Below are 12,522 nucleotides of genomic sequence, written 5' to 3' on the forward strand. Positions count from 1 at the left end.
ATGAATGAGTTCAGTGTTAATGTGTACATTGTAATAAATTTGTTCCCAGAAGTTTTTGAAGTTTATTAAATTTCAAGTGGTTCCTTAATTCTTCCTGTTGTACTCGCCCGCCTGATCTCTGCGTTTTCTCCCTCTTCTAATTGCCAGCTTCATTTCCTCTCCTCTCCCCTCAACCTGCACAGCACCTCCGCCCCCTCCTCAATTGGAGGCAAAACCGCAAATCAACTCCCACCATCTGCACCCACATGCTCTGCCTTCCTGCCTATCACGGGAGTGGACAGCTCCATCCCTACAGCCCTACGGACAAATGTGCCATTATTTTATAGATGAGGAGACTGAAGTTTGGGGGCAGGGGACGGAGTCAATTAACTTGCATGAGATCAAACCGTCAGTGACAGAGTAGGACTGCAAACTCTGGGGTACCTGCTTCCAAAGTATCCCTCACCACAGGGACAGAGTCTTTCTCCCCTCAAGAAAAGTGCATGGGCTTCCTGGCAGTATATTCATCATGCAGTGATTGGGTTGCATTTACCTTTTTAAAAAAGTCAGATTGGTTTTTTGGAGCAGTTTTAAGTTCATGGCAACAGTGAGTGGAAGGTACAGAGATTTCCTGTACAGCTCCTTCCTCCCATCTGCACAGCCTCAGCACTGCCCACTCCCAGTGATAAGTTCTTTGTTACAACTGATGAGCTTCCATTGATGCATTATAATCATCCAAAGTACATAATGGGCACTAGGACTCATTCTTGGTGCTGTACATTCTGCAGGTCTGGAGAAGTGTATATGTAATGACATATATACATCATTGTAATTTCAGACAAAGTATCTTTACTGCCCTAAAAATTCTCTGTCCTCCACCTGATCTTCTCCCCTGCCCACCCCTGTCAACCACTGACCATTTTTTGTGTCTCCATAGTTTTGTCTTTTCCAGAACGTCATATGGTTGGAATCGTACAGTATGTAGCCTTGTCAGGTTGGCGTCTTTCACTTAGTCACATGCATTTAAGGTTCCTACAGATCTTTTTATGGTTTCATAGCTCATTTCTTTTTAATGCTAAATAATATTCCATTGTCTAGACGAGCCACAGTTCACTTATTCATTGGTTGCAATTACTTTTGCTTACTAACGTTATTCCTGATTGACTAGAACTTAAAGAGACATGCAATTAAAGGCATTTATCTGTGGTCTAACTGTAGAAACATGAAACTTTTGAATATTATGACTTAATCAAAAAGTTATGATATTGTAACTGTTTTAAGGTATGAAATAGAGATAGCCTGGTCCAAGGCTTCAATTTTAAGTTATTTTAAATTTAAGAAAAAAATTAAGTCACAGAAAATACACAAAATAAAGTACATAATACTCATCACTTGTAATTAACATGTTAATATTTTGTTACATTTATTTCAGATCTCCCCAATAGCATTTCTTTCCCATGTATCTCAGAATGAATTGCTATTAGAATTTGGTGTATATCTTTCCAGTTCAAATTTATCCCATTAATATGTGTCTTTATAAACAACATACAGCACTCATTATATTTTTCTTATTGTGTTTTTTGTAACTTGGCATTTGGATTTTGAGATCTATGTTAGGACTAAGATTTATTTTTGATAATTCTCTACTCATAAAATTGTCATTCTGTGGCAAAATGTCGTCAGTGTGAAAGGTTTATAGATCTTGATGGTTTCTCAGGAGACTTCTTTCAAAATAAGCAGTGTATGAACTAAATTACTTAACACACATGTATAACGTTGGTGACAGTTTTGAGAGGATAGCATGAAGATCTTGGTTTTAAAAAGTCATCAGTTAATGCCCCTAGATAGGCTGAAATCCTCGTAAAGCTGTTATCTCCATTACAGGTGAACACATCCATCAGGTGTTGGAAGTAACGCTTGTGAGGCGCTTGGTTGATGGCTGTAACTACATTGGGGGTGATGTATTTTAGTGACAAGCTAGTCTCTGGTGTTGCTGAAACTGATCAGTTAGAGCATCGCTCACACCGTGAACATAATACTGCTGATGGTGGCGTATTATTTCAGCTGTGATGAGAGAGGATTCTTTTACCCCACTGAGCAAGCGTCTGTATTCTATTCCTGAATTTCTTTTTGACATTGAGTTTATGTGACTCAACAACTCTCTGTAAGTCAACAGCTGCCAGATGCTAAATGTAATTAAGGCTTTACAAGCATTTGTAACCTACGACACGTGTTTAGAACCCAGGAAGCAAGGTGGGAGAGGAAGGAAAGGCAAACTTTCCACTCATTTTCAATGATTCTCTCCCTGTTTAACAGATACAGGCACTAGGAGACTATGGTCTTGTCATTTTCTGCAAACTCAATAGCTGGGTGTTTAACATGGTTTTAGACAAGTATCGGAACCCTAATAGGAACTGGTGATAAAGCAGCTGATTTAAGGAATTGATTTACAAACAAAAGTATATCATTAATATTTTTGGTTGCAGTGTAGACTCTGATTAGTTACTGAAACAAAATATCTGCTATACATACATTTACCTAGTGATGGACTGTGATTTATCCATCTCACTGGTTGTCAGACTGTAGATGAGCTTTAATTAACTGCTGAGATCTAGAATAATCCTTCAGTGATGGCAAAGGCAAAATATTTTCAAAATATCAAGGGCATCATGGAGACAGGGACCTTGATGAGTGCTGAGAATACCAATGGCATGTGCCTTTGTCACAATTTCAGGTAATGTTGGTAGCTTCTCTAGTGACATATCAAATATTCACTGTATTACTTTAAGAAAGTAGGATATTACATCGCTTAGTGGAATAAACATGAATATATCTAAATATATGCAGCTTAACTGAAAAAAGAATTTCATTTGCATAGTGATAGAAAAAAATTGGAAATGTAATCATGCCCATCATTTTGTAGTTTTGCACCTACTGGTAACATGATAATAGTACTAATAGCTGATATTTGCTGTCATTCTACTTTACTCTGGAATGTTCCAAATATATAAACAATTACCATATGAGGCAAGTAGTTCTCACAGTAAGTCTCCAAGCAGCTAAGACAGAACAAAATAAGAACTAAAAATGAGCTAAAGACAAAATCTAAGGACTGACCTGCAAGACCACAGAGGGTCTTCATTGGGAGTAAAGGCTGCTATCAGAGATGCAGCTGGGCAATTGGACCTTAGGCTTTGAGCAAGAAAGAGGACATAATACTTTTATTCCTACATTAAGCAAGAGACATGAAAAGTGGTAAGTGGTTAATAGCAGCCTGGGGCTGATCCAGAAGCAAATACAGAACTTCTAGGAGACCAGGATCCTATTTAGGGTCCTGTGATTTTTGAAAATTAAAATAAACCAATCTCAATTAAATTCAACATAATTAAGTGCATAAGAAAACACACGAGAATTAAGCATAAGCAAATCAACAAACAACTGATTTTCATCTTTAAAGTCCTAAAACATTAGATTTTGTCAGATACATACTTTCAACTATGAATAATACACAAATTAGCAAGCAATACTATAATGGAAACACTGAACAGAAATATTTAAAAGGCTCTAATAGTTTTATAAAGGGACTACATAATTGTTAATTTTTTTTTAAGTTTAGAACATAGAGTAAATATAAGATCAGGCACAATTAAAGAGAGAACTAGTCAACTGAAAAAGTAACTAAAAGAAATGAGCAAGAGAAATATAGAGAAAAAAGAGATTTAAAATATAATAGGGACATTTAGAAAAAAAGGACAGTATTTGTTTTAATTCGAAAATAAAGACTACAGAAATATTTAAGAAGCAATAGCTGAGAAATATTTAGAATAAAGATATTATGAATTCACAGAAATTGGAGGCAAATATATATCAAGCATGACATCAAGAGACATATTTTAAATACAAATAAACAGAAAAGTGTAAAGGAAAGGAAAGGGAGAGATGTATTATGTGTTTAATGTTTACAGTAAACTCAAGGAAACTGACTTGATAGTTTTATATGAGCAAAGTAGACTTCAAGACCAGGAGTATTGCCAGAGAAAAAAGATGGATATTTGCAGTTGCTAAAAGGTCGATTTGCCCCGGAGATATAAAAGCCTTTGTGTCAGATAACATAGTTTCAAAAAGGAGATGGAGAAAGAAGAGGGGAAAAAACTGATGAAAGTAAAGAGAGATAGAAAAATACTAGTTACAAATTTAACTGTTCTTCAGTAACTTCAAGAACTAGACCCGAGATACCAGTAAGGATAAAAAGAAAAAACATTGTTAATCGTCTTGACTAATAGACATTATAGAGCACTACATACGACTTTAGAATATACTCTGTTTTTTAATGTAACATTCATCAACATATACTATGTTCTAAAGTGTCAAAAATTTTAAGAGGAAATCCTGGAAGAGTTTCTTCTTTGTCCTCTGGTACTTGAGTAAAAAAATCAGTAACAATAACAATAAGACATGGAAATAAAATTACACCTTTCTGAGTAACTCATGCATCAGAGGAGTAAGAGAGAAATTAGAAAATGTGTGGAATTGAATAGTAATCAGTGTACAACACACCCAAATGCCTGCCACACTAGGAAGTCCTCAGTAATCTAACCTAGTAGCTGTTCTCAAATATAGGACAGACAGCTGGACTCTTGTCCTTTTTCTTTTTCTGATTAAAAATACTGTTTGGAGAGGCCGAGTCTCACATGATCAGGTGTATACTACTGTAATACTCTAATATCGGATAAGTGATTAGTATAGTTTTTAATACTGGAATTGGGTTTAAATATTGCTGGAACTCTTATCAGCAGAAAAGAGTCTCCAGCGAGCCAGGGGACTGGGCACCTCCTTTCTTTTTATGATCGGGCAGCTGTTCAGCAGAACCTTTCGTTCGTTGTTCCTGCTTGCGGTTTCCCAAACCGGGCTTTGTTAGGCCTGGGACGTGAAAATGCCACCGCCTCCTGGAAAAGGGCCACATTCACCTTTCTCTCTGAAGTTATAAAGCTTGCAGAGAGACCTAGGGCATTGGAAATGCTCCCATCTTCACTAGCGGGATTTGGGTGTTTCCTTGACTTGGAAATGTGTTTATTTGCATTAGAATGATGTTGGTTACAAAGTGTAAAAAGTTGTGACATATCTGACATTCAGATCGAGATTAATATAATTACTCTAAAAGTTTAGAAGTACCAGAATATTAACATTTTAGGTGCTACATAGAAAAGAACATTGCAATTCTTAAAGTGCATTTTTGAAATATAAATATTTGACTTAAATTTTTATTAATGATAATGAATGTACACCTACTCTGTAGTTTTAAGCCACAGGATTTTTTCTTTGTGAACAGTTTGTCAACATTTGGAAAAATATCTGAATATGTAAAATCAAATGAACTTTAAAAGAGCATTAAGAGAGAATTTATGTGAATAATTTTAGTATACTCAGCATAAAACATTAGAATTCATAAGTAGTTCCTTCTGGCTTTCAAAATTGTTATCATTGCATATACAAATACAAATATGTCAATTTTAGACTTTATGAAAATAATGTTTTAGATAATATTGATCATTGTTTTGGACTGATTATTTTGTGTAGCTCATATATATATATGCATATATATATATATAAATGCTCAAAATTTAAATATAAGTATTGATATTAAATATAAGGAAATAATTTGGTGAATGCTTTGATTAATCAAACAAAAATAAAAATTATATTTATTATAATTACCACATTTTTCTTGATAACTTTCAATTTTGAAAAACTTTAAGGCATGTGGTCAAATTACTCACTGGGATGAAAAGAACTATAACATTATAGTTTATATCCTTTTCTTAAATGCCTGTTAGAAAAATTTGGGTATTTGATATTCATTGCTGACTTTAAAATGTAGACTGTAACATTTGCTAAAGAAAAGTGACCCGTGTTTATTTACAAGAGATTATTTTTCTTAGGGCAAATGATCCTGGAAAAAGGCCACTTAAAAAAAAGGATCGGTGTTCAAAAAGAACCAACATTTCATATCAAATAGTAAAAATAATTCATTGCAATTTTATTTTGAAAAAATAAAATTTATTATCAAGAGTGTAATTTCTTTTATGTTCAGTACAGTTTATTCTAACCTATATTATTTAAAAGAAAAGAATATCAATTTAGGGAGGGCATAATATACATTTTATAGCAAAATTGTATGACTTCATTATTCCATCCTTTAGATTTACATTTTGGAGAAAAATAGGTAATGAATTCATTAATTTTCCTAAGGACCTTTCACTAACCTTTTATTTTAAAAATTATCATCGCTCATTCACATTGAGAATTTTCTGGTTCTTGGTATGAGTGGTTTTTTATTGTATTCTGGCTATTTGAAGTATTGGATCTTACTTAAAACTGTTTCGGCAGGCCTCCTCTGACACCAAGCCAGTAAGACAAGTGGGACCCTGAGGCTTGACTGCAGGGTGGAGGTGAAGTTCAGGTCCCTCACTTGGCCGGCTGACAAGGCAGGGGATGGGGGAGGGGTGCTTTCTGGCTGCTGGGCGGACTTGTCTTTTCAGACTCCCCAGCAAGACTCCGCAGATACCAACCCGGTTGCTCCTCCTTATTGTGCCCCAGTCGCCTTTCTTTTGTGGCAAATTAGATGCGACAGGCAGCCTCCTCAGACACCTACAGAATGGGGCTGGGCAGGTGCTGCACCACCATGTGGGGATGGAGTCCAGGGTCCTCCCAGGGCCTCCAGTGAGGAGTCAGGGGAGGCTCATTCCCGCTGGAGGAGGATGAGACTCTGGCTCACCACGTGGTCTTCTTCGATTCCACCCAGGTGTGTCTGTGGAGTGAGGAGGATGGAGCTGTTATTACAGAAGACTTGACTTTGGGCTTATTTTGTCTGCTCCCGCTGGCATTTCCAATTTGCATATTTCTCCAGCACCAGGTCTGGGATTTAAAAGGGAAAAAGAAAATCCAAGGAACTCACCACTAGGTCCTTCTTCAGGTCCCGGGACCCTGATAGGTCCCAACTCCTTTTAGACTGTTTTTAGGTGGTTTTTATATGTACTGTCAAGGGTTTTTGGCTATAAGTAAAGGAGGGGCAGACAGAAGGGGAAAATTCCATCCTGGCCTAGAGCCAGAAATCCATCAAATTATCTTTTGAAGGATTTGTCATTGTGCCAACATCCATTTCTATTTTCTCTTAATAGCTTAATTCTGTTAGGTTTTGGTTATGCTGTGGCCTTGCTTATGATCCTTGCATATTTTAGCAGCACTTGTACTGATATCCTAGAAACCCAAATCTTCACAAGCTTTATATTTTAATCTCACATTAACACCATATTACTTTCTATTAGCAACAAGTAACTGATGACATGCACATTGATATGCGGTTGATAGGAAAACAGATTAGTAGTAATTGGGTGAGGATGGGTGGAGAAGAATTTTATAAGTGACTGTTAGCAACTATTTTCATGTTAAGGCAACTTTCACTTCCCTGTGTAAAATTTCTTTCCTTAAATTCAGAGGGCTTACATTGTGAGCATTTAGATAATACAAGTATTGTATATTGTACTCCACCATTACTACAGAAAACTATCTTCCCGGCCTCGTAGTACAGACTCTGTTCAAATGCTGACATTTTCAGTGCTATTTGTATTCCCTGGTATTACCATGACATGATAATTCTGACTTAGCAACATATGTGCTTCTCCTAGTTAAAGGTTATTTGAAAGTGTGAGAAGTTGGTAAAAACTTAGAAAATAAAGCCATGATCACAATGTGCTGACAAATCCTTCCTTAGAACTGCATCCCCAGATATTACAATAAGTTGGCTAATGAATGACACTTGATAGCTATTGCAAAATCTCTCCCTAAAAATTTTTTGGATTACATACAGGTAATGGTTAAAAAAAAAAAAAAAGAAAGACAACTTAAAGCAAAAGTGACTTATCAAGAGTTATTTTTCAAGGTTGTATTTCACTCTCCTGACAACCTAATACATTTTAGGTGTTAACATTGGATCCCATCACCTGAAATTATACTAGAATTCCATGATGTAAATATCATGGATTTTGTGTAATCACTCATCTGTAAAAATATGGACTCGCCTTGATAACATAATATGGGATCCTACTGGGCAATGTATTGGCAATAGCCATAAAACACATACCTGAGGTGAAATGAGTCTGCCACACCGTCCAAATCTACTTTACATGTGATATCAAGGACATGGGAGGCAGATAGAGGGTGAACTTGTGTTTCGTGAACGCTAAAATATTGTGCCTCTTTTTACTGTTCTGCAAGATGGCAAACAAGGAATGCAGTGTTGACTACTTTCCACTAGAAACCTTAGCTTGGAGAATTATACAATGACTAGGATCTTTCTTTCATTCAAGGCTGCCCTGGAGCTTAATAAAGACATAATTATAGGAGATGAGTCAAAGCAAAATCAGTCTTCCATCACTGAGCAAAGTAAGGGCAAACAGTAAGCTGACACAGTATTACAATCCCCCCACACTATTTACATGCTGAGCATGGAGCTTCATGCGTAAGACAGACTATATGAAAAATATTTGTCTGAAATAAACTCACATAGAGGAACGTTTGGGAAACTGGGTATGGTAAGGGCCAGCTGAAGGGAACGTGATCACTTCTCCATGCAGTAGATGTCCAGTCCCTGAAGGCAGTGAGCCGCTGCTGGATGGATATCGGCTGGACCACGAGTGACCTTCCGTGGCTCCCGGCCCTTTCCTGTATAGTATCTATGACTGCATAGACTGTACTTTGCTTATGTGATTCTGTGATGAATGTCTCTTTCCTGATTACACTGTAAATATCATGGATTGTATTTTTATAATGCTCACCGCTATATCTCCAATGCCTAGCAGAGCGCCAGGAACAATAAATACTTGTTGAATGATTTAATAAATAATAGACTAGTTTTTTCTTTTCACTGTGTATACGGCTCACCTGTTTCATGTGTTAAGCCAGCAAACTTGGGAAAGGCTTGGTCCAGAATCTGCCCCAGGTATTTAGAATGAGATTTCTATTCTTGCAGTTAAGGACAAAAAGGTAGCAAACTAGGAATTGTGGGGAATGGGTGGCATTGGGGAAGTGTGGTCCTATTGGAAGATAAAGATGAGCAGTTTAGAAGATAAAATTTTTGAGGAAACGTGCCTTTCTATAAGCCGATGTGAACTTACTTACCTTTTCCTGGCGGATTCAGTGCAGTGCCTCCGATTTTCTTTACCATGTTGCTTGTTTGTGACTTCAGGGCTCTAAGCTTCAAGGTAAAACTCATGACGTACAACTTTTTCTTTTGTAACATTTGTGGTTACTTGTAAATTTTATGTAAATTTCAACTGATTCATGACGATCTCAAGTTTGTTTCAACAGAAAAACTACTATTCTAATTCCTGATTAAGTGGATTGGATCAGCAGAGAAAGGACACTAGATTTATGCCAGGCTTCCCCAGCCCCGGGCTTGCTGCCTGTTATTTCTTGTCCCCAGATTGAAAAGCACATGGAATGCTCTGAAAAGAGGATGCGGCCTTTCCTCGCACAGATGTTTCTCTTTTCCTGAGGAGGTCTTTCAAGCCAGTTCCAAATAATGAGATGGGAGAAAACCATCAGGAAAGTCACCTTAACGTATATACGCCCCATTTCAAATGGAATCCTGTAGCTAAAAATTCCCGCGTGTGAAATAAAACCATATACATTTAATTGGGCTTGTTTTCATTTATTGTAGGAAAAGGAAGCAATACATTTCATGACTGTGCCAAAAACACATGAGCTCCAAAGACAAGATGGGAAAATGTTAGTCTTCAACCACTTTTTTTCATTTAGTTAAGAATGAGAGAAGCCACAATAAAGAGAAAAGTATTGTCGTATTAGCCACACATTAACTCAATAACTTCAGTTTTATAGACAACTGAAACTGAAATATACATGTTAGTGTACAATTATGAGGCAATACCTCATCACCAAAAAAGTAAACTGGAACAACGTACACGGGAAGAGAGTTTCAGGCAGGATGATCAAAGGGGCCCAGGGAAGAACCCAGATATCAGATCAGAGCTGCGGGCGGGCGGTGAGGACTGCCCTCCTCTCTGCGCAGGTGGTTGGAAACCATCCCATGCCCACAGGGATGTTTGCCTGGGTGAGCTTCCCAATGAGTAGGTTCACCCTGCAAGGACAATTATGTATTTAGCTTTGGGTTTGATTCCATTTACACAGCCAAGTAAGGCTGTGGACGATCAGGGTACAGTGAATAAAGAAAAATAAAACCTCAGAATAAAAATGTGTGTCTGTTACAGTTTGGTGCTTTTTAAAACTAAAAGCTGAGCACTGATATCCTGTATGTGGACTGTCACAGGGTGTGAAGTTTATCCTGAGTTTGTGGACGTGAGTGGTAGGGAATGACTCTCCTGAACGCAGCACACAGAGAGCAAGGAGACCCATTGCTGCCGTGTGTCTTCTTACAAGCTCTTCTTCATTCGTGGCATACAAGCGCATTTCTTCACTGTATTTATTTTCATTGACCATGCACTGGTTACAGATTTTTAAAAATCAGCTTTATATGTCAATAAATGGAGTGTACCACATGATTCCATGTAATTCGCACTGAAAGCTTTAAACGTCTTGGAAGAAGCTGAATATTAAAACACACCAACAGAGCACTCACTATGCAAAAGAATGTTGCCAAGTTGGTTTTCGATTGAGACCGTTTGACATTGTAGAAGGAGCACAGGGTGGGGTCTGCAGCTTAGTGGTGAATCCCGGACCTGCCGCTCGCCCACCTGTGACCTTGGACTCAGTATTTAACATCTCTGTAAGGGGTCCAACCCCTAAACTGCTGGCTTATGATGAGATTTAACTGAGATAAAGCTGTAAGTTGCCTGGCCCCATGCCTGGCACATGGGAACATATAAGTGTTCAATAAATGCCTCTTCCTTTGTGTTTCCCAGATACTCCCCCCTGCACACCCCACGGGGGTACAGATTCACTTTCCATAGGCAAAGCCTGCTTGTGGTTTGAACTTGTGTTAGCAAAGAGAAATTGTGTGCTATTATTTAAAAGCAAAAGGCCTGACCCTTTATCCCTAGGCTGCTGATTTAATGAACAAATTATATAACAATAAAAAAAGAACAGTTTGGTATAGATTATCCCATAAAGAACACAGTTACCCTGAGAGGAATTTAAGAGATTAATACCCAGATTTTACAGATAAGAACATTGAGGCTCAAGGAGTCAGAGGCTTGCCACAGTGGGACCTCCCAGTGGGAAGCTGGGACTCTGTTACCCAGGCCCCTGGCCACCACTAACATTTATTGGAAGATTAAGGTTCTTTGACACGAAGACAGACTGCTCAAGATCAGATCCAGGTTTTGCTACAATCTAGATGTTTGACTTTGGGTAAGTCACTTAAATTCTCTGTTCCTCTGTTCCTCAGTTTTCTTATTCACAGAATGACTACAATATGATCATCAATATAAGTTTTGATAAAATTTTAAAATGTAAAAAAAAAAAAAAGAAGTTGCCAAATAAAAGATACCCGGAGCAAAGTCAGCGCTCGGTATATATTAGCTATTAATATAAATGTAGTGTTTTTATCAGCTACATGGCGCTCCCTAGACAACAGTAAATGCTTAGATGTTTCTGAAATAAAACCCGAGCATTCTATCCTAGGGTTAAAATTAATCTTAGATGTTTACATTTTTTGTTCTGCAATTTACCCCACTATCCTAAATACTCTTGCCCAAGACCTAGTCCTGTGTACCGTGGCAAATCTTGTCTGCTTGTTGGGCGGGGAAAGCGTCTGCCTGCTTTTTTCGGAAGAGCGCGTGTTGACTTTGTCAGGCATGTCACCCACCTGAACGGTCTCTCTGTTGCTGTCACCGCAGGCACCAACTTCACGCTGGCGGAACTGGGCATCTGTGAGCCCTCCCCGCACCGAAGCGGCTACTGCTCCGACATGGGCATCCTGCACCAGGGCTACTCTGTGAGCACCGGCTCCGACGCCGACTCGGACACCGAGGGCGGGCTGTCCCCCGAGCACGCCGTCCGCCTGTGGGGGAGAGGGATAAAATCCAGGCGCAGCTCCGGTCTGTCCAGTCGCGAGAACTCGGCCCTGACCTTGACTGATTCTGACAACGAAAATCAGTCGGGCGATGAGAACGGTAGGCCCGCTTCTTAAATACCTTTTCCCGTTCTGGGCGCTCGCTGCGCATTGTGGGGCTGGGGGTGTTTTTATGTTTTAATAAAGAGGCATCTGAAACCGTTCATTTTCTTTTAAATGGACTTTGTCTACCCACTCTGAGCTGGGGGGAAATAAACCAGCCAACCTCGAACACACAAGAAATGAAGAGAGAATTGTAAAATCGCCTTTTGATGATAACAGAGTCTCCAGGTAGAGTCAGTTGGTCTTATTAGCAAGTAAATTATATTGCAAAAGAGGAAAGGTGATAAACTGTGATCTGTACCTAGAAAACGTCCTCTCTCTACAAGGTACTAGGTCTTTGTCTTGGTTTCCCCTTCCCAGTAAATGGCGACCTGGCTTACTTCATTTTATTT

General features: G+C 38.4%; 1 protein-coding gene across 1 annotated transcript in view; it reads left to right on the forward strand.

The window, feature by feature from the left end:
* LOC150000978 (teneurin-2-like) overlaps window positions 1–12,185 on the forward strand; it is a 68,404-nt gene extending 56,219 nt beyond the window's left edge. Inside the window, exon 2 of the mRNA XM_090288550.1 lies at window positions 11,853–12,185. Coding sequence (XP_090144676.1) covers window positions 11,853–12,145 — 293 coding nt within the window. The 3' untranslated portion in view covers window positions 12,146–12,185. The remainder of the gene's footprint in view (window positions 1–11,852) is intronic.
* The last annotated feature ends 337 nt before the right edge of the window (window positions 12,186–12,522 follow it).

This window comes from Furipterus horrens, unplaced genomic scaffold (assembly GCF_987537825.1).
Source record: "Furipterus horrens unplaced genomic scaffold, mFurHor1.1.pri manual_scaffold_10, whole genome shotgun sequence".
Lineage (NCBI taxonomy): Eukaryota > Metazoa > Chordata > Mammalia > Chiroptera > Furipteridae > Furipterus > Furipterus horrens.